Source organism: Chinchilla lanigera, unplaced genomic scaffold, assembly GCF_000276665.1.
Source record: "Chinchilla lanigera isolate Chin_1 unplaced genomic scaffold, ChiLan1.0 scaffold00040, whole genome shotgun sequence".
Classification (NCBI taxonomy): Eukaryota; Metazoa; Chordata; class Mammalia; order Rodentia; family Chinchillidae; genus Chinchilla; species Chinchilla lanigera.
Window position 1 is genome coordinate 15,220,909 of NW_004955441.1, and position 22,214 is coordinate 15,243,122.

Genomic DNA, 22,214 nt, shown 5'->3' on the forward strand with positions numbered 1-22,214 from the left:
CTTATTTTTGCAGTCCACTTGTGTTCTTAAAAAATTGACTTTATTGAGACATAAATGCATAAAAATTTCTCACACACACACACACACACACACACACACACACACACACACACACACACTGTCACTGGCATGTGAGGATTGGCATCAGGCTGCCACAGCCAAGGGAGCTACCAGAAGCAAAGAAAGAAGCCTGGAGCAGAACTTCTCTTACAGCCCTCAGAAGGGACCAAACCTGCCAGCACATTGATTTGGACTCCTGGCCTCTAGGACCACGAGACACACGCAGTGCTCTATCCTGGCAGCCCTGCTCCCCTCGGTCTCTGCAGCAGCAGTCTGCAGGGGCAGAGGAGGGGAGGCTGGTGTGTGCAGCCCAGGCCGTGGCTGGGCTTCTGAGCTGGTGTGTTGGGGTGCATGGCGTGTGGGGGGGGAGGCAGCACCCTTGAACTCACAAGACGCTGGGGCCTCTGGTCCCCCCGAAGGCTTCGTTGTGCATCTTCTCCAGGTGTACATTTCCTTTTAGCTCCCTGCGGGAAGGACAGTTTCTCAGTGGGGTTTGCACCTTCCCTGTAAGCATTCACTGCTAAGCGCGCACATTTCGGACCTCCCTAAGTGCAGAGTGGGCAGGGCAGAGGCGGACGGGCAGGGGCTGTAGGGAAAGCAGAGGTACACTAGTCCTTGGTGAGATCGCCAGGATGTGCATCTCTGCGCCTCCCCCGTGCTTGGAGGAACCCCTGTCCTGCGGCTTAAAGAGCTTCGCCGTCCTGGATTCAGGAGGGCTGCAGCTCCCGCTGCGGAGGAGGAAGGCGCTGCTCCAGCTGGCCAAGGCTGAAGGGTACAAGTGCAGCCTGCTCTGTACCAGACTCTGGGCTGCAGTGACCTTGGAGGTCTCAGAGTTTGCTCGAGTATACAATACTGCCGTTTGCAAAAGTTAAGCAAAGGCAAGGCAGGGTCCTTTGGAAGCTCTTCTTTTCATGCTATAATCTGCCCTCTTTTCCTTTTGCTTTTTTTGTTTATTTTTTTTTTCCCGGCACCGGGAATCGAACTCACGACCTTGCGCTTGCCAGGCAGGCGCTGTGCCTCTGAGCCAAATCCCCAGCCTCCCTCTTTTCCTTTTGGACGTGTGTTTCCTGTGGGTGAGCAGGGGAGGCGCCGCCTGGGTAGACATGGGGCTGTGTAGCGCGATGATCTGCCAGGTACGTGTGTTATGGAGACCAAAGTGCTGAAGGCCGCTACTCCAGGGCGTGGATGAACCCAGCACTGCTTTGGCAGGAGCTACCGAGGCCCTTTGCTTCTGTGTTTCTGGCTCAGCACAGCTCAGCCTGGCCTCCTGCGGTGCTGTTCTTTGCAAGCCCAGACCCTTCTCTGGGCGAACGAAGGACCGAGACGTCCCTGGGCTCGGGCTGCCAGCCTCCTTTGAGCACGTCCTTCTACAGGAGAAGGGCTGTGACAGCATTCTGGGGAAGCCTGACGGTGGGCACAGCGTCCGTGCGTGACACTGTGGGTGTGATGGTTTGTATCACAGGGACACGTGTCCTCCGCACAGTCACCCCAGTGTCACACGGGCAAACGGACACGCGGACGGCGGGGTGATCGCACCTCCTGACTGCCACCTGCGAGCCCCTGCATCGCGCCTGCGGTCAGGAGCAAGCCCCTGCGCCTCGCTCTGTGCGGCTGTTTCCCGCAGGCTTCTGCTCAGCCGCTTCCCCGGAAACCCCGGCCCTTCGGGCAGACGCACCCTTGTTCTCACGGCCCCCTTTCCCTTGGATCCATCTCTGTTCCCAAGGAGACAGGGGGGAGGGGTGGGTGGGGGGTCAGAGTCAGCTGTTTAAAACCTGAGCAAGGAGACATTTTCCCCTTAAACCCGCATGGCTCCTCCCCTAACGCAGTCTGTTTTCACTGCGGGCGGTTACAGTTACAGATCACTCACACTGAACCGGTGAGCACATCCGCCTCACGCCAGCAGGGGCAAGCTCACTGTCGGAATTCCACGGAGGAGCATCTCACGCCTTCTTAGTAAAATGTGCATCTCTCCGTGCCCCGGCAACTGCGTCCTACTCCTTGAGCACGTTTTCTAACGGTCACTTCTGAGATTTCTCCCAAGTGATGCGCCCTTACGCCGTGAGAAGCAGAGGGCGGCAGGACGATGTTTTGGGGCACAGGCTGCTAACCAGGTGCCGCCCTCTCTTCCCTGCCCACCCTTGGGGCAGGTGTTGGGGCATTTGTAGAGGGTCCCTGCCATTGTTCTGGGCAACTCAGACCGGCCTGTCTGTGAGGAAGGTGCCAGAGACCGGGCTGGCGGTGTAGTCACAAAATTTTGTTTACCAGCTTGGAAGAGTCCTGCCTCTTCCTCATTTAAACTCTTTAGCGAATGTCTTTGCCCTCAAAAGAGAATGCAGACCCCTCCGTCTAGCCCCTCTGTGCCACAGGACTTGCTTCTGCTATGTGGTCAGCTTTACCTGGTTCCAGTCTTCCCTTACTGAAAACCTTCCATTTACAGGGGCTTCTCGTCCATTCCTGAACTTGCCAGCTTTTTTTCCCACCTCAGGACCTTTGCACATGCTGCTCTTGCCTTTGGTAATGTGTTTCTCCTCACTACTGTCACGGTGGACTCCTTGTGATCCTTCAGGCCCAGCCTAGCTATTATGTCCTCAGTGAAGTCACCTCAAGTGTCTTGCTCTTCTCGCTCACCCCGTACGCTCTCTGATCTCAGTGATGGGTGACTTCCTTCATGGCATATCACTATTTTTAATAATTTTACTTATCTGTTTACTTGATATTTTTTTTTGCCAATCTTGGCTAAAAAGAAACTTCATGAGATAGGGACCATGTCCACTCTATCATGCAAACCTGACACCTCCACGGTGCCTAAGATGTTAGTGGCGCTTAATAAATATTTATTGAATGAATACAGAAATAAAATTGATTTGTATTCTTGGCTAACTAATGTGTATTCTTGGTCTCCTCTTTCTTGCTATGAGATTTACGAGGATACAGAATTTTTACCAGTTGGACAGTGTCCGTTTTGGTCACTTTATAATAGCTGAGACCTTGCTGCCCACCCAGGTCCTTCCTCCTGCTCTGCCTTCCCTGGGTGAACTCTGTGGGTTTTTTTCCACCTCTGTTTTATTTTGCTCTGGCTTCTTTTCCTCATCTCTTGTTTTCCCCCGATATTATATTCAGTCTACCCTGCCCAGTGCCCCCGTCACAAAGGGCTTCAGCCCCTTCTCTGTTCAGAATCCCCCTGCATTGTGTCTGTACATTGTGCCCGCCCTGCCCCTTCCGGCCTCCGCTGTCCCTGCTAACGGGCCAACTTTCCTTCAACTTCATCCTGCACTTCCCACCCCAGAGCTTTCAATTGCTTCTCACTTCCTGCAGAAGGCAGCATTCTTTACCCTGCCACTGACGGCTCTGCCTGCTTTGACTTGAACTCACATCCAGAACTTTCCAAGAAGTTTCTGGAGGCCGGGCATCGTGGTGCACGCCTGTGATCTCAGCACTCAGGAGGCTGAGGCAGGAGGAGTGCTGCGAGTTCAAGGCCAGCCCTGGGCTACACAGGGGACCCTGTCTCAGACAACAACAACGACAACGACAATGACAACAACGACAAGAAAAAGGTTTTGGTCCACGGACACATCCCACAACTCCTTCTCCCAGCCATTCTTGCTGCCACCTGCCTGGAATGCATTTTCCTTCCATCTTCGCCTGTCTGAACTCCGCCTCCCCGCAAAGCCTGGCTCTCCTCACCCGCTTTCTGTAGCTCACTTCCTCCTGCCTGTGGCATCCCAGGGCACTTTGTCTCTCCCGGGGCTGGCCGTGTGCTTTGCCTTCCATTTAGTGACTACTTGGGGTACAGTTCATGGACAATTTGGAGATTCTCCTCCGAGGCTGAGAATTCCTGCTATGGAGACCCAGGCCTCGCCTTCATTTCCCTTGGAATACAGTGCAGTCTGCTTCTTCGAGCACAGCTGATGCTAGGCAAATACTTGTTGAATGAATAATTGAGTGAGACTTGTGGGAGTGATGGGCTGGGAGAGGCTATGAAAGCCTGAAGTTCGGCAGAGAGTCAGGATTCAACCGTGTGACCCCCTCGTGAACTCGGGGTTCTTGTTAATGAACCCTTCCTTGCATCCTCAGGTCAACAAGAAATGAGGGCAAATTTACTTTATGAGAGGAAGAACAAATTTCAAAAAGCTACCATTTCTCGAGTATGTGCTAAACCCTGTGGCTAGCTAAAACGACAATCTTGTTAAATTATTCATTCATTCACAACTATAAATTATAATAGTTAATAAAGGAATACCTAACATGCGCCAGGCACTGGGTTAAGTCCTGAGGATACAAAATAAACCTTTGCCTTTCATTGGGGTTTCCTCCAAACAAGCCTATTAGCAGCTTTACTTCATGAATGGGGACATTGAGGCTTAGGAAGGCTAAGTGACCGGCTCGAGGCCATTCCCTTGGAGAATCAGCAGGGTTGGAGTGTGAGGCCCAGTCCATCGCTACCCTTGGGCTTCTTCCCTTACCAACCAAACTGTGTGGCCCGGCGTCAGTAGAAAAGGGCCCTTGGTTCAAGATCTAAGTTTAGAATAATCGGTAGCTCATGCAGACTCGTGCTACTTAATTTCGGATCTGTAGGGTCAGCATCTCGAGGCACTTGTGCAAGGGGCGAGTTCTCAGGCCCTCCCCAGACCCCCGAATCAAAGCCTCTGGGGCCGGGGCCTGGGAAGTGTTGTTTTAAGAGACTGCAGGTCATGCTCATGTGTGTTAAGTCTGCAGAGGGCTAAAGCAGACCGTCATTTATACATTTCCTCGTTTTAAAGTCTTTTTTGTTTGTTTTCCTTTCTTTTGGCGTTAGCTGAGCTTTGCCTGAGCTCATAGGTTTTGTTATGCACACCTGTAGGTGCTGGGCACCTCACCCTGCCCTGGGCTGAGGGTGTCCCACGGCCCTACAAGCTTGGGAATGTGCCGCTGCTGAAGATGCCACGGAGAGAAGGAGAGGTCAGAAGAGCGAGGGCCGTCAGTGGGTGCGCCTCCCCGAGGTCAAGGCTGTCCTGCTGGGGGCTCCGTGGGTTGCACTGGAACACAGAGCCCCCTAGCCCGGGGAACAGGGGTGTCCTCCTTCCCTGCAAGCCAGTGGGAGGCAGGGGCCTCTTTTAGAGCCAGGCTGTGGTGGATGATTAGGCTGCTAAGTGGTGTCACCGGGTTTCTATGCAGCGGGACTCGGGGAAGATTTCTTTCTGAACTTTGCTGCCTCTGACACACCATCAGCCCGAGTGAGGGGCTGGTGCGGGGAGCTGGGAGCTGGAAGAGGCATGAAGTAGGGTGTTGAATATTTCAGCAAACTGTCAACTTCAATGCATCGCGGCTGCATCTGGCTTTGAAATCAGGGTGCTCTGGGGTTTCCAGCCAGCCGGTTGCCTAGTAACGTGCGGGCGACGCCGAGGACTAGCCACTTGAAAGTTTACTTCTGCCCTGAGTTGGTTGCTGAAGATTGAATATGATCTGGTAGCCAGAGACAGGCTTCATTTTTATTCATGAGCCGGGGAAATAAGCACATACTCACAGCGAGATGAGCGTCGTGCCGTTGAACGCGTGACTCTGTACCTCTTCGAATCCATTTCCGTAGAGTTTGCTGCAGGAGGAGGAGGGAGGCTTTAGGAACGGGAAGGAACCGGGAGAAGCAGTTTGGAAGCACACATTCATCCTCCTGCGACACTCATTACTGAGGTAATCACTGCATCTGGAACACCCAGGTCGGCTTCTCCAGCATCTTAGATCGCAAGGGCCCCCTGGCTGAAGCAGTTCTTTCTGCCCTGGTTTACCTCTACCTTCACCACCGCCACCACTACCAGTTTTTGAAGTGTCTATTATGTGCCGATACTAAATTTTCATGGTCATGGCCCTCCTCCACATGAAAGCGGAACCTCAGCTTGGCTGGGCGGAGTGGTCCTGCTCACCCTTCCCTCCAGCTCTGCGGCCCTGGCCGGCCTTGTGGGCTTTGGGGGCTGCTGAGGGCAGAACCAGCCCCAGGGTGGTGTCACCTGTTCCTTTTCTCAGGTGAGTATGTGGCTTTGCTGATGCCAAAGTTAGCTCCACGGCCAAGAAGACGGGAACGCCTGTAAACGGCCCACGAGTGGATGGATAGCGAGCTCAATTTAGGTGAGCACAACCATCATTTAAAAAAATAAAAGAGAGTAGACTAGACAAAGGAGAGTATTAGAGTAAACTGCAAGTAGTATTGATATTTATGAAAATTTACTTTCCTGCTTGTATATGGCATGTATATAAATACACACACACATACACATGTCCACACCCAGACACAGAGGCTCCTGGGAACACAGAGCTGGGGTGTGTTAGAGCTCAAAATAGGCCTGGAGAGGTTCAGGCAGCACCCTTTAATTTAAAGTAAAGAAGGAAAAATAGGCTTCGAGAAGGAAAGTGACTTGTCCGAAGCCCCTGGTGAGGAAGAACGGGCCAGAACACACTTTGTCTGGGGCTCCTTCTGGCACAGTTTTGCTGCTGGAGTTTAACTCCCGGAGCCCATGTCCCTGTGGGCTACCTACCGTCCTCCTGCAGGCTGGGTGCAAAGTCCTGTTCTCAGTGTGGCCTCCCTTGGCTGCCTCTTTAAGAATGCCAGCTTCCCATCCCCAACATCCCGCCTCCTTTCCCTGACTGTTTTTCCCTCTGTGGCAGTATCACCATCTGGCCCAGGATATTTCACGAGAGTACAAGTTTCATGAGAACAAGCTTTCACCCTGCTTTGCTCATCGCAGGCAGCTCCTGTTCTAGGACAGTGTGTGGCCCCCGGGTTTATTGTAAGCAAGGTATGTTAAACGAATGGGATGAGCAAATGGGTCCACGCAAGAAGAGAGTCTCATTATGTCACAGCCAGACAAATTTGAAGGGCACTGTCCTTCAGATAAATATCTGCGTGCGTTCTCTGTGAGCCTTGATGTCAGGTGGAAAAGGGTGTGGTGCAACACCTGGCCGGACCTGGCAAGACTCTGGCTTCCTCTGCAGAGCTGCTGGCAGCTACATGACCAACGCCAACCGAGGGACAGCGTGGGGCGTGACTTGAGATAGAGCTCAGGCACAGGCCGTGCTCCACCTGCTCCTGCTCCAGGGGACTGTTGTCCTGGGGTTACCCTAGTCTTTGTCAAATATAACAAACATGAACTTTCACCTCAAACTCCACGTGAATGTTCTAGCGTGTATGTGGGTAAAATTGTGTGTGTGAGAGCGTGTGCGCTCTTTCCATCAACCCACAGGACGCCTGAGACGAACCAGTCAATAGCCAGGAGGGCACTCAGGTTGAAGTATATTTGAACTATGAAATTTAGAAAATACAAATTAGAGGACAAGTGTATACCCGTCAGGTTGGGTAAATTATATACAACCTTCTTGCCTTCTTAGCAGCTCAGCCCCATGAAAGCTTTAAAAAATTTTACATTTATAGAATATTATTCTTTATCAATCTCCTGTCATTTGGGGGCTGGAATTCCTTTACAGAGATTACTCTTAGATGAAAGAATTATATGTGTGGTTTCTCTGAACTTTGAAATGTGAGGGCTTAGACTCTTGGCCAGTATGTATCAAAGCATTCTCCTCCACCCACTGAATCCGACCTGTTTGTCAGAAATGCAGAGCTGTGACCCCGGTACACCCTGGACCTGCCCTGGAATCTGGTGGTGGTGTCCAGGAAGAGACCTTTTCCCAACAAGGTCTCCAGGGCAGTGACAGGCACACCAGCTTGGGAATACTTGCCCAGTGGTAGACCCTAGTATGATGCAGTTCCTATTTCTGGGGCACAACTCAGATATCTTTTGCTCAAAATTCAGCTCAGAGTCCAGGCTCCTCCTTGCTGTCTCTACCTGCAAAGTGACGGGGTGTATCTCCTGTGGACCAAGGAAAAGCAGCCTCTCCTCGGTTTTTAGCAAAGCGGAACTGCCCGCCCTTGCCGGGTGCCCACGCCCCTCCACTACCGCGTTCTGCCCTGGTCCTGGTTTTCATGCATATTAGGGCTTGATTCCTTTTTGTTGGGCTCCTGATGCTGTTGCTTTTGAGTGCGGCCCTGTGGTGGAGCCTGCAGGTACGGACCCACCTGCCTGGGCCTGGACCCCAGCTCTGCTAAGCATGAACGCTGCTTTGGGCAGATTATTTAACTTTTCTGTGCCTCAATGTCTTAATCCAAAAATAGAGAAGATAATAATAGCATCAACCTCATGAAGCTATTTTGAGGATTAGCATGGTAAGTGTATGTTAAACACCGAGAAGCAGGCTTTGGAGCAGTCAATGCTCCACGTGTTGGCACTATCACATTATTGCCACATCTTGCGGTGGCCTCCCGCCTCTCTGATCTGAGCAGAGGAAAAGGGTCTCCCTTCCCGTGCTCTGGACAGGATCCCTGTGAACTGCGGGCCACCTCTCGCTGGGCTGCCTGTGTCCCCCACCGGGGCAGAGGCGCTGACCCCCGCCCCGCCCCCCGTGCTCCGTGAGGTCTCCACCCGCCGTGGCCTGTGCTAGCACTGTGGGTGTCTTTACATTTAGATGATTTTCAGGTCAGTTTATTATTTTTTATTCTGCTTTTTTAGTAGCCTGGGTCCTGCTCGTCCCAGTTTTCCAGAGACAGTGGCTCGCTGTTTCCTTCCTGGCTGTTCCTCCTCCTGCCCTTCCCAGGTGCACACAAAGCGATGCACTGCCTTGTTTTGGTTAAGAGAGCAGCTTCCTTGCTTTGGAGAAATCACCAGTGTGAGTGCAGACTCGTGCTGTCGGGCCCACACGCTGCTGAGAGCGGCCTCTGAAAACACCTGGACAGTCGCTTCTGATCCCTTCCCCCCGACCTCATGGTGTCTTTTGTTTTTTTTTTTTTTTTTTTTGGTTTTTGGTTTTTCTCCGGTACCGGGAACCGAACTCACGACCTTGCGCTTGCCAGGCAGGCGCTTTGCCGCTGAGCTAAATCCCCAGCCCCCCGACCTCATGGTGTCAAAAGGGAACAGGAGGCTCCCTTTGCTGCGAGGGTTCTGTCGTGGCACAGAAGCGCAGGGCCCCGGCCGCTCGGTCACGGTGACGGCCCCACGCCCGGCAGGCGTTGCCTAGCCTCTCTGTTCAGGTGTCAGTAATGGTGAGTCAAGCACAGAGAACGGCAGCTACCTATTCCAAACAGGATCTGGGCTTTAGAAATGAACCACGGATGACACCCCAGTTTGCAGCGCGGCCTTCTCACGAAGCACTTTTGGGCCTACGTGAACAAATTCTGCCACAGTTTCTTCCTGGATCACGTGCCCATCTAGTTTTTGATGATTTCACCGAAGAAAGATTAATTTATGTTTACAGATCTTCAAGGTCTCAGAACGTGGCTCTAATGAGGAAGGCAGTGCGTTTCAGAAAATGTACTCTCGGGTGGTGTATTTGTAAGCAAATTCTCATCAAATGGCTCTCTGCACGGCAGTGTGAAGACGAGGGGGTCTTACATTCATCACTGCCTTCCCCGGTTGGCCTGCTGCCCAAGCTTTTGTTTATATCTGAATCAATTCTTATGTATCGAGACAATTCCTTCGTAGATGTACGGACGGTGGTTATATGGGTATGTCCGCCCGGTCACTGCCGTGTGCTGCCCTGACCCCAGTTTGGAACGTACCTCAGGGGCTCTCATTTCATGGGTCTTAAATTTCCACAGCGAGGGCGCCCGTCCCTGACAGGGGTGGGCCTGCCGCCTTCCAGCACCGACTTTCCTGTTCCCCGCTACCTCAGCCAGGTGCATGTCAGCTTAAATGACTTCACCATACGTAGTAATAAAGAAAGTGACAGGTTTCAGAGAGAATGATGACAGTAATGGATTCTAATATATTGAATAACATTTTTGAGAAATTCACATTGTGTGGTGATACTTCAAAAAGAGAGCAGGAGGGGTGCAGATAAAGCAAACCTCATTTTTACAGAACCATTGGCTAGGACATGTAGAGGAATGACAGAACGTAAAAATCCCTGTTTGGGAAAAACTGATACTGAAAAGTTGCGGGTAACTGAACGTCACGTCAACTCAGAATGTCCTACCAGGGGCCCTTACAAGTGGCAAAGGGAAAGTTAGTCCTTTCATTAAGAGGTCTGGCAGTTAGCATCTTAGGCAAGTGGGACAGTGCCACATGATATACATGCAGGAGGCAGACAGAGAGGGAGAGACAGACAGACAGACAGACAGATGGCGTGGTCCTGTCCCAGTAGGGTTCTTGCGAGACCTCTGGCCTGAGTCCACGCACAGCGGTGCTGTCAGATGAATCCAGACCACTTCCCTGAGCTCCTCAGAGGATGCAGTGTCCTACGGAGCAGAGGAAGGCCAGGGGACAGGGCCAGGGGGTGTGGGAGGTGAGCTTGAGGGGATGAAGTCCCATAACTGCAAAAACGTGGTGCAGAAACTTTGATTAGCTACCTTGCTTTTAAACAAATCTATGGAAGACATTTGTATTTAAACATGGGCTGTAGGCCAGATATCATTGAATTCTTGTTGATTTTCTTGGGTGCAGGGTACTGTAGTTATGTAGAATGTCCCTGCAGGGGGAGACACATGCTGCATGTCACAATACCTGTGAAATTCTCTCGGATATTCTGGCAGAAGGGCAGTGTGTGTGTCTCATACGGAAACGGGACAGTGCAGTACCCTGTCAGGAAGTGCTGGTGGATTTAGGTAAGGCCCATAGACATGTGTACTGTACCGTTCTTTCTAATTGTCAGTGGAAAGGCAAATGCAAAGTCATTTGTCATTTAAAAATTTTTAAATAAAAAAATATTTAAGGCTGAGGATGTGGCTCAGTGGTAGAGTACTTGCCTAGCATGTGCAGGGCCCTGGCTTCAATCTCTAGTCCTTCAGAAAATAGATTGAAAAATTAAAAGCAGACAGTGAGATGCAGTGTTTTCAGAATGGCCTAACGCAGTGGACTTGCTCCAGGTTACACGAATTTTAGCCTTTCAGTGTGGTTCACTGTGATAACTGCATAACTGTGGTTGACACAATGTGGTTCGAACTGAATAAGGAGCCGTTTATAACTCTGATGAACGGACAGAAATAGAGGCGTCGCAGTGGCCTGATTTGACTAGGGCTGCTCAGCGGGTTACACACAGGATCAGGACAGAAACCCAGGCTTCCGTCTCAACGCCCCGCTATCTCTCACAGCACAGCCGAGCCACGTCATGGTTTGCTGGACACCCCTGCTCCAAAGGGTCTTAGAAGAGAAGTCGTCATGGCCGTTTCTGCCTTTGTGGAGTTCAGATATGAATCAAGGTTGTCCCTTTTCTGAGACTGCTCTGACCAGTCATCCAGAATGTGTCAAGGGTGGTGTAGGTGAGTGCTGCTCACCCAGGGGCGCATTTTAAGGCGGCCTCTTAAGGAGATTTAATGAAAAGCTAAAGTGGTGATAAAGGGACTTAAGAGTATAATGTGCAGCTTCAGCATGAGCCCCATTGAGCTTCCCCTGCATCCAGTGAGGTGTTTTGTTTTCATTAAATGAGCTCACAGTTGGTAAAGATTTTGGTAGAGGGAGGGCAAGACAGGCTCCATTAAAAGTGAAATTTCGAACACTGCTAGTAATGGAAAGAGAAGGCTTGCTTCCATTGTTTCCTCTCTAGGGGCACTGCCCTTTACGCAGCGGGGCGCGCCCCATGACCCTTCGCTCACAGAAGGGCCCATTTGGCTGGGAACGGCGCCAGGGAAATGAGGCAGGGGCCGGAGTGAGGAGGGGGCTGCAGGCAGCCCAGGGGCCCGCAGGCTCCCTGGAGGGCAGGGTGGGGCAACGGCGCCCACCACACGGCACAGCTGGCCTGGTTCCTCTTCAGAGTGTCACCAAGGGGAGCTACTGAGCCTGTGGCTGCTGTGCGGACACCGGAAATGCGATGCGTGAGGAAACGTCTTTGGTTTCCCCTTGAGTACCACAGGGAGCCCTGTCTTGGGAGCTCTCGGCCCTCAAGTCTGCCCTGTCACTTCTGTCTCACCCCATTCCCATCTCAGTACAGTTCCCGGGAGGAGTACCCCTGGGTCCTGAGCGTTTTAGATTTAGGTCAGAACTGACGGGAGTCTGGGGTATTTTGGTCTTTGAATAAAGGCTACTCATTGGGTGGTGTCTTCTTATTTTTTCAGAGTTTCCTCCAAGCTGTGTCCCTCTAGCTTGCCATTTAAGGCCCTGCAGTCCAGTGTGGCCTCCACCCTGGGCAGCATTTTACTCCCAGGAGCATTTTACTCCTCAGCCTGCTCCCCTCCTGCAGCTGCGTGGGTGTCACGCTGTCCCCACGAGGACCCCTGGCTTTGCTTTCCTGGTTTGTGGCACCACGTAATGATTAAGGATGGGCCGCTGCGGCCAACCTGCCTGCTTCCAAATCTTGGCCGTGGATAAACGCTTAACCTCTTGTTGCGCTGGTTTCCTCATTCAAATTAAGGCTAGAAGACCTCCCCAAATAAGGTTGCTGTGAGACTTAAATGAGTTCTTCAAACAGTGCAGGCCTTATATAAATACTAGCTGCTCTAAGCACATTCAGTCACACAAACGTTGCTTCCGACGTGGTGAGGTCCAGCTCAAGCCTCTGCTCCTCTACGCAGCCTCCTCTGACTTCCTCTGCCCAAGAGGCCTTGAGATCTTATTTCTGTGGAGCACACAATCTCACAGCAGATATCCACTGGCTGTGTGCTTTCAGTATTTCATGTCCCCCACACCCACTGTTATGGTTTATGTCTGTGTGTCCCCTCCAAAGCCTCATGCGACCATGGGGCAGGCTATTAGAGTTGAATGATTGTGGGTGTGAGAGCTATACCCGCCCTGGGGTGGATAGTTTGCATATGTAAGGGAGAGGAAAAGGGTGCTTGAGGACATTCCTCCCCCATTCCGCCCTGGTGTGTGCTTGCGGCTTAGCTGTGTTCTGCCACCCCAAGCGGTAGCTCTTTGCCATGTGCCACTCTGCCTTATAATCTGCCAGGTACGGACTGAAACTTCCACAAACTGTAAGCAAAATAAACCTTTCCTTCCTTCAATTTGGGCATCAGGTATTTTGTCCCAGCAGCGAGAAAAAAGTAACCAAGACACCCACCGAGAGTATGAGCTTCCAGAGGACGAGAAGATTACTGTTCGTCTGTTATATTTTCAGTGAAGACTGAGCAAGACTAAAGTTCCAGGGCGTGTGGTACCTCCTCTCTCAGAGCGTGTGCTGTGAATCCCCTGTGTCAGTGAAGGACACGGGGACACCGTCTGAATGCTTCCAGCTCTCTTAGGCAATGGTAAGCCGGAAACACTATAAGCAGCTGGCAGAGCATGGTGTGTGGGGGAGGAGGAAGGAATAGACTGTGGAGAAGAATGTGTAGGATCTACAGGGTCTCCTTCCCAGTGTTTAAGGGCTGCAGGTAGAGGATTAGAGCTATTTTGAAATTAATTTTGGTTGCTGCTGTGCATTCTTTTGATTGCACAAGTGTTGGGGCTATGTTAGTCACAGCTCTGTAACGTGACAATTATTCATGTAGAATTATATCGATATGAAGGAAAAATACTGCACGAATGCAGTGAGCCACTGATCCTCAATTTTTAGGAACCACTGACATAAAAGAGAGTCCTCCCAGAAGTTTTCTTCTCTTGCTTTACCTCTAGGACTTCATTTCAGGATTGTTTCAATCCATGTGATCACTTTTTCTCTTTTGGGGTGTTCCCTTTTCTCCCTCATCACAATCCAGCCCTGAGCTGGAGGCAGAACAGAAGGGGTGAGAGGGAAGTGGGGAGTAGAAGGGAATATGGTCACCAGGCTTCAGATATGAGTGAAGGAGGCATAGTGCCCAGGAGGCTGCATCTGAACGGTGGGGAAAGGAGGGCACCGAGGGCATCTTGCGTAAAGAGGGCCGGCCGGGGTTCTGGAGGGAAGGAAATCAGGCGGGCGCCCCACAGAGAGATTAGTACAGTGCCTGTCAGGCTTTGCTTTACCGTCAATCGCTTTGCATCCTGGGAAAATGCAGATTTTGAGTAAGTAAGTCCGGGATGGGTCTGAGAGTCCGCATTCCTAGTCGGCTCTCAGGACATGCTGGAGATGCTGGTTCGTGCGTCACACTTGAAACACTAAGTCCTAAGAAACACCCCGAAAAGGATGGGTTCTCCGGGCCTGGTGACCCGATGCAGGGCTGTCAGAATGGCATTATCCGGGGATAGAAGGAAAGGGCGTAAACAGTGCTGTCTCAGCGGGACCCAAAAGGAAGGTGACAGATCAGAGGCAGAGAGCGCAGCCTACTGAGGACCGACTCTACCCACCCTCCACATTCTTCAGTCCAAAGCTTAACATTTCTGTGCTCTTTTAAGGAGGCAGCGCTGCCCTGTAGGAATCATCCTAGCCTCAGAACACCCCATGGTACAGCCAAGTCTCACCAGTTGGAAATTCAGGACTAAAAAGCCTCAGGACCCATGCGATTCACTCCAAACTGCCTTAGGTGGTTAGTTGTTAACTGAGCACATGACACCGATGCTACTCCACTGAGCCCCTTCCATCCTAGGCATTTTAGGTCAACAAGAGCAATGTCACCCGCGAGCAAAGACTGCGGCCAGTGCTCTCCTCAAGCTGGAGGTGAGACTAGCAGGAGGCAGTGGCAGAAGGAGAAGCTGGGCGTCTACTCACAGTGTGATGGATTCGTTACTCATCCCTTGGCAAGCATTTCCCGGTATGGTGGTTATGTGTAAGTTATCACAAATTTCCCTCGAGGAAAGAGATTAGAAATATTTACTTTCCAAGTTTTAGCTGCAAACAGGAAACTGTGATGCATAGCAATCATCCTGGTACTTACAGAATGAAATTAAATTCCGATGAGAAGATCTTCGTAACATCTGGAAACGACCGGATGCCTGTGTTACAGATGCTCCTGCGATTTGGGGCAGGGTCGGTAAGAATGATTGTTATTAAGATGCAAAGATAAAAAGGAGTAAGAAGGCATTGTGCAAACACCATTTTCACACTAAATTTAAAAATACTGAGTTTGGCTTTATGGGTAACACTTTAAGCTGGTGGAGATGATCAGAACTGAAAGGCCATAACTACCGTGGAGAAGTTGCTCGTGGCTCTAATGGGTCCTATTTAGAGACCTGGGGCCTGGGGCCAAGCTTGCAGGTCTTTTACCTCTGAATTTCCAGCCTGTCTTTTCCTATTTACCCCACTGCATTTTCCCACTGTACTGTAGTCCATTCTTTCTGGTAAAGTTTATCCCAGCTCTTCATAGTTTTGGGAAACATCTCTCTCCTTTGGGGTGGGTTTTAACTCAGACACTTCAGAAAGACTAATCTCCTGGGAGAAATCCACTTCTGTCCTTACTAACAATCTTCCTTTATTTAGCTAATTTGCAATTCGGGAAGTTCTTCCTTGTATCTCACTGAAACCATGGAGCACTCTTTTGGTGTTTGGAGCTACCAAAGACTGTTCTTTTCTTTCTGCCTTTTTTTAATTTCCAAAGAAGAGAGAGGCGTAAGCGACAGGTGAAACTGAAGAGTGTTTTGTTACAAGAAGAGGTCTCCTTCAGGGAGCCCAGACACTCACTAGACATTGGCTCTGGACAACAGATTTGAACTGCTGTTAGCTGTAGACTTGATGAGGCGTCATGGGAAGAAAATAATGACTTAGTTTATACTGGCACAGTGCATACCTCAAGGCAGTACTTTAGGCTTTTCTCTTTTTTTTTCTTTGTTTTTTTCCGGTACCAGGACTCGAACTCATGACCTTGCACTTGCCAGGCAGGCGCTGAGCCGCTGAACTAAACCCCCAGCCCCTAGGGCTTTTCTCTTGATGAATGAATAAACAAATGAGATAGAGGAGACAGTAATTCTCAACCAGCGCTGATGGTCAACTCGGAACTACCTAGCCCTCCCGCTTCCATCTCCTACGCACTCACCTTAGAGCCTCTGATTTATGCTCTTGGAAGTGTCGTAACCTTGCCCCAGCCCTGCACCACTGTTAATTTTGAAAATCACTGCAGAGGATCACGTTCTTCTCAGGAGTTTGGGACAGAAACAGTGTTGTGAGCCACTCACCGCCACCATGTATGCAAAAGCACGCAGCAGGGTGGCTGACAAGAAACACAGAGCAAAGCAGAAGAGTCGGGCAGGCAGACGGTGCAGCCCATGCGGGTTACGGCACTCTCCTCAGCTTCTTAATGGTTTTGATTTTGCATCCCATGTCCACCTTCCCCTCCCCAAGTGTTTACAAGACAGTTCCTCACAGGTATTTTAACCGCGGGAGATGTGTAAATGCACCAGGCCCAATGTACACCAGGTTTTTGGTGTTCTGGATCAGTCTGTAAAGAGAGGAGGGAAAACAGGCAGCAGTTTAATAGGTGTGCATTGTTTGGAAGGCATGAGACTGGGATCACCAGAGATTGCGGCTGAAAACGCCATCGACAACATCCAGGAAATTTAATACACTTAAGGGGAGCTCCCGAAGGGCTGCGAGGGGAAATGGCTTATGAGGGTTCACTGGCTGTTTGTTTCTTTTTTTTTTTTTTTTTTTTTTGGTACCGGGAATCGAACTCAGGACCTTGCACTTGCCAGGCAGGCGCTTATGCTACTCAGCTATATCCCCGGTCCTCACTGGCTGTTTCTTGAAACTGCTCAAACCCTCTGAAGAGGCAGGTAGAGGCAGCCTAGCTGGAAATCTCTCTGTGCACACCTGACTGCAGCCCTCCCTTCGCGGTAGCCCCTACACCCAGGGTTCCTGGCTGAGTAGACCCTTTCCCAGGACGGAGCCTGCACAAATTAGCTTCTCTCCCTTGCAGGCAAACTAGTCCTCTCCACACTGAGCTGGCGACCACACTGAGCAATTATCCATGGAGGACCAGTCAGTGGACCAGCGCAGGGCGAAGGCCAGGGGTTTGGATTTCCATGTTTAGTCTATAGATAATTCGCTGTGTGATGATACCCAGGTTCCTAACTTCCTGGAGTGAGTGTTCCCTTCTGTAAAGTTTAAATGCAGTAATATTGTGAAGCTGGGCTTGGTGGCACACACCTGTAATCTCAGGAATCTGGGAGGCTGGGGCAGGAAGATTGCAAGTTCGAGCTCAGCCTGGGCAATTTAGTGACGGAACCAAACTATTTCAAGATTTTAAAAGAAGGATTTGAGATGTAGCTCAGTGTAAAGGACCCGAGTTCAATCCCTGGGACACAAAAAAGTATATATCTGAGTAAATAAATAAGTATGCTTCCTGTCCCACAGGATGGTAGGTTTCGGGCAATAGAATGGGCAGGGCTTCGTGAAGTGTAAACACACACCCACAACAGCACCGTGGCGTGTCCCCTCCCCCCACCCAGGCAGTGACTCTACCCTTTAAGGGCAGCCGGAGCTGCTGAGCCTCGTCTGCTTTGGACTCAGTAAAAGGCCGTGAATCCGTGTGGATTTCTTAGCCAGGCACCCACCACCAACCAGGGACATGATAATTACTCTTGTTCTATAGAAAAAATGCAGTGTGCTGGTTATGAACACACACTCTGCAGCCAGCTTGGTTTTGCATCTGGATTTGACCAGTCGCCTGACCTTGAGTATACCATGGAACACCTTCTGTGACTCAGTTTCCTCAGAGGGTTATTTTGAGGAGTACATGTGGGTGTCCAGTTGACGGTAGGCCTTAGCTGGCGTTAGTGATTATTATTACAGCTGAAGTCAGGAAGTTGAATAATTCAACTTTAGTCACACAGCTGCCAAGTAGCAGGACTTGAGTGCGACCCAACTTTTCCGACTTTGAGTCCAGCGCTCACTCCTCCATGCCACAGGTGCCCTCCCCAGGTTCCCGTTTCCACTTACAAGGTGGAAATTGGCATCTAATTCTTCAGATGCGAGTGCTATTCATGATAATAACTTTCAGTAGTGGAGTCAAGGAGTCACGGGCCATACTGGGCCTTATATCGGTGAGATGGGAGGGACTTTACTTCTTAAAGGACCTTACGGGGCCTGATCTTTCACTCATTCATCCCACAAACACTTACTGAGCACCTGCGTGTTCCAGACACTGTTCTACATACCTGTTACAGCTGTAAATGAAGCAAAGCACATCTGCATGAAGCAACCATTTGGGGCTGCTTTTGGGAACCCATAAACTTCCTCTTTAAAATGTTTATTTCTCTTTCTGTTGATAAATGCTGATTTGCATCACAGGAAATTTTATAATTAGCTGCCCTGGTAGTTCTCAATATAAAACTGTGTTTCCACGTTAGCTGGGAAGTCTATTAAAACTGCAGATTTCCATGTCTGTCATCTCTAACTGCAGCCAGCTTTGCGCACAGTTCTGCTTCACAGCCAAGTTCAGGCCGTACCTTTTGCAGTCAGTGCCCTTTGCTTGGGGTTTTACTGTAACTGGTGAGTTAGTCTCACCTCCCTAGCTTCACGGTCCTCTCCTGGTGGACATTTGTACTTTAGCTCCTCTGCATTCCAACAGCACTTGGCCTGGCACTGGAAGACAGTTGCTCAAATACTCATCAATTAATTATTTCCTTTAAATAATTACTCACTGGACCATTCACAGGGAGGCCTGGGGGTACAGCGGAAAACATATGGGCTTTGAAGGAAGATAGCCTCGGGGTTGAGCTCAGTCCTGCCAGTATCTGAAGTGTCACAGGTCAACCTGCAGCCCTTCTGCTGACCTCCATTCCTTCCTCTAGACCAAAAGGGGGCTATCCTACTCTGCAGAGTAGCTGTGGGGATAAATGGCACAACCTAGGGGAAATGCCAAGCACAAGAAGTCAAATGATATGTGTCACCGACATGCTTCCCTCCTCCCCTTTGACTCTCTTCAGCTGGAGAGTTTGAGGGCTCTTCCTACAGGTCAGGTCGGAGCCGGGAGGGGCAGACGTGGAAGTCAGTAATGCTGGCACTACCTTGTGGGATGCCAGGCAAGTCAGTTAGCCTCCGTAGGCCACAGGCTCATCGTCTGAAAATGGCACGGAGCCAATCTTTTTCTATCTTTTCATTGAAATAAGGGAAAATGATACTCTGGAAAAAGATTACTTGTCAGAGTCAGTTCTGGAGCATCATGGTAACACCATCAGGAAAACAAGTCTAACATACATAGGATCCGACAGGGATTTTCATGGTAGGTATCCAGGCAGCACTTACAGGGAGAAGAAACGTGCCATAACAGCCCCTAGCCAACCAATTCCTGATCTGTAAGCTCCATTCCAAATTTTCCAACTACCCTGAGTACTCCATACCTCCCCTCCATAAGGCAAGAGCTACTTGCCAGGACTTCACCATGTCAATTTTAATTTCCAACATTGTGTTGTGATGTTTCAGAGTTTATAGAGCTCCCAGGGAGAACCAGTTGTCACCATGGCAACCTTCAGGCCACTGCGGTGAGAGAAATTAGTGCCTGCCCAGACCTAGTAATTGCTGTAGTCTTTTCCTCTTGAGTTCCTAGTAGTGGATGCTTGAATACCAATACCAAGTGGGCACCAGCCAGTGAAGGTAATCGTGTACAGCCATAAACTATCTGTTAGTTGATGCTTACATTTCAGACAAATTGAGGAGGCTGTCAAAGGCATTAGCTTCTATCCTTTCCAGGGAATCACTCTGAGAGATTTCTCTGGGGGAGGGAGGAGAGAAAAAAAGAATAATGAAACATGAAAGAGATGACCGTGTCTGCGTGAGCACGAGCTGTATGTGTGACCCAGCAACTAGAGGCTTCATTGTGTCCCTCGAAAAAAGAACAGAATGTGCAAATTGTCCTTGCATCATAGAGTGGTGGCCTCTCCCTTCAGGAACACCGATGGGAGTCTGCAGCCCTGGCGGGCTGAGATGCACGTCTCAGGAACCCCTGGTGATGTGCTTGCTTCCTCTTGTTTATCCGTGCCTCCCAATCACAGACTGAGAGGTGGAGGGGCCCTTTGAGAAAACCTAGTCAGACTCCTTTGTTTTATCGCTCTAGAAATCAAAGACCAGACAAGAGAAACAAACAGTATTTGTATGAAGGCTCAGGACTGGAATTGGGATCTCTGGGTCAAAGTCCATCACTCTAAAGAAGCTTTAATTTGGTTAAGTGTTTTTTTTTGGTTTTTTTTTGAGATAGGGTCTCACCATGCAGTCCAGGCTGGCCTTGAACTCATGGCGATCCTCTTGCCTCAGCTCTCCGAGTGCTGGGATTACAGGCGTGCACCACCAGGCCTGGCTGGGAGGTTTAATTTGTGTTGAATCAATCTCTTCATCACTCTTAACCCTCTGTCTCCCCAAACCCTCTTCGGAGGCCGTTTTGTAGAAGGTGTACGAGGTGGTTAACCCCTGCATATATGCATCCATCATAGATTGTAATTATCCTCAACTGTTTTTCTCAAAACTCTAAGTAACTGAGGACAGCAAATATTTCCTATTTTCTTCTGAATTCAATTCCTGGTGGTCTCATAGTACCAGCTAGGGAGTGAATGGATGGACTAATGATTGTTGAAAAAGGTAAAGGAGCCATGTACTGGAACCTAATAACCTCAGTTAGTGTAAACATTATATCCCATCACATGAGCTACGATCAATATCAACAAGAATGAAGAAGGCGATGGGGGATTGGAGGAGAGAAGGAGGGGGAGGGGAGGGGAGAGGAGGAGACAAAACGAGAAACAACTTGTGCGTACGTGTCACCACTCCCCAACACGACTGCAAACTGCATGGATTGCAGACATGTACTAATAAAACATTTTAAACAATTTTTAAAAAGAGTAAAAACCTGAAATCTTAAAAAAAAGGAAGCAGCTTTGTCACGTATCATCCCCAAGCGTGTCGGTAATGACAGTGTTACTCTAAAATACTAACATAAGTTACCATTTGCCACCAGCTGAGAAAGAAGTCTCAAAATCACAAATTGTACATCTGTGTGTTTTTAAGGTTAATGTCCACCGAAGGCTTCAGACTTGTGAGAGCTTTAGCCCACAGAAAGGCAAAGCCTAAGGCAGTTAATGTCTTCTCTGCACAACACAGTAATGGATTGCTCCTGGGCTTGTGCAGCTTATTCCTACCTAGCTGTTTATTTAACTGTAGCAGTTTCCTTAGTAGGGAGTCTTCATGCATTAAAAGTTATCAAAACTCAACATCTAAACTTGAGAGCCGGCAGAAGAGCACAGGATAAGCTCAAGCAAATGGACATGTGTGTAATCTAGAGTGAATTTCCTATAAAGTGCAATATTCTTGAACAATTATTTTTACATATTCTCATTGCTTGCTGATACCTAAAGAGCAAAAGAGGTTCCCCAAGGAGCTAAGCTTGACAGCGTAGCATCTTTGGAGATGCAAATCTGCTTCAGAAGTCCAGTGGATTGTTCAATTTAGATGAAATGTTGCCACTGAATCCTTTGGCCCAGGCTAACATTAAAGAGGGTGCTGGGAAGTTCTCTCTCCATCTATGGGGTCTTTGATGCTAGAAGCTAAAACCAAGGACAAAGGATCGAAGTAGCATCTCACAAACATGAGAATGTGCTGCACTATCAGGGTGCTTTACCCTTCTGCTAAGTGCCTTTCATCAATACAGCTATAAATATTGTTTGGGGTACACTTATTACATTTTACATGCAAAGGTTATCTTCTGATACACAATAAGCTTCCAACACATTTTCTTCTGTGGAGAAGTTATCTAAAAATGTGCCCCTAGGGAATAGCTGCTCTAGCAGAAGGAGATTTTTTATGATTGAAATCTATCGTCTTTTCTACTTAAAAAGTATAACATCACTTATCAAATGCATTCAGTTCTTTGAAGCAAGGTTAATTATTTGGATTTTAATGACTCTTGGAAAATCACACCTTTTCTTCAAAGGCCCCTAGATATTATTTGTATTATAAAGATAAAAATACTCAGGTTTCCAAAGCACAATTCCTCTCCTGGAAAAATTACCCCTTTCAACTCTGTTTTCTTTTAGAAAAAAATTTCATTATTTCAATTATGAATGTCTTTTGATATGCAGTATCGTACTTACATTTGCATGACCTCATTAAGTCCTTTGAAAGCTTGAGGTGGAATTACTTTGACAGGGAGATAGGTGAGTGATCTAGAAAAGAAAAAAGGAAAGCTAAGAGTTTAAGGTTTAAGCCTGGGTACCTTTTAAGTTTATGAATAACGTGTGTGCATGTGGGTGTGGGCGTGGGTGTTTGTGGCTACAGAGTTAGCAATGGGATTCAGGTTGAGAATTGTAACTGTTATCAGTAAAGACAGAAGCCGTGAATCATTTTTGTCTTTATCAAACCACGTGTAATTT

At 49.3% G+C, this 22,214-nt stretch overlaps 1 protein-coding gene across 5 annotated transcripts in view; it reads right to left on the reverse strand.

Moving 5' to 3' along the window:
- Positions 1-22,214, reverse strand: part of Lhcgr (luteinizing hormone/choriogonadotropin receptor) — a 57,735-nt gene that overhangs the window by 15,026 nt on the left and 20,495 nt on the right. Inside the window, exons 2-8 of one of the 5 annotated variants that reach the window (XM_005391008.2) lie at positions 21,936-22,007; positions 19,493-19,567; positions 16,220-16,294; positions 14,798-14,872; positions 14,632-14,709; positions 5,564-5,632; positions 450-524 (exon numbers count right to left, since the gene is read on the reverse strand). In XM_005391008.2, coding sequence (XP_005391065.1) covers positions 450-524; positions 5,564-5,632; positions 14,632-14,709; positions 14,798-14,872; positions 16,220-16,294; positions 19,493-19,567; positions 21,936-22,007 — 519 coding nt within the window. Of the gene's footprint in view, positions 1-449; positions 525-5,563; positions 5,633-14,631; positions 14,710-14,797; positions 14,873-15,892; positions 17,047-19,492; positions 19,884-20,058; positions 20,091-21,935; positions 22,008-22,214 lie in introns of those variants that run through there. The other 4 variants (XM_013517567.1, XM_013517565.1, XM_013517564.1 and 1 more) reach the window with 4 other exon arrangements.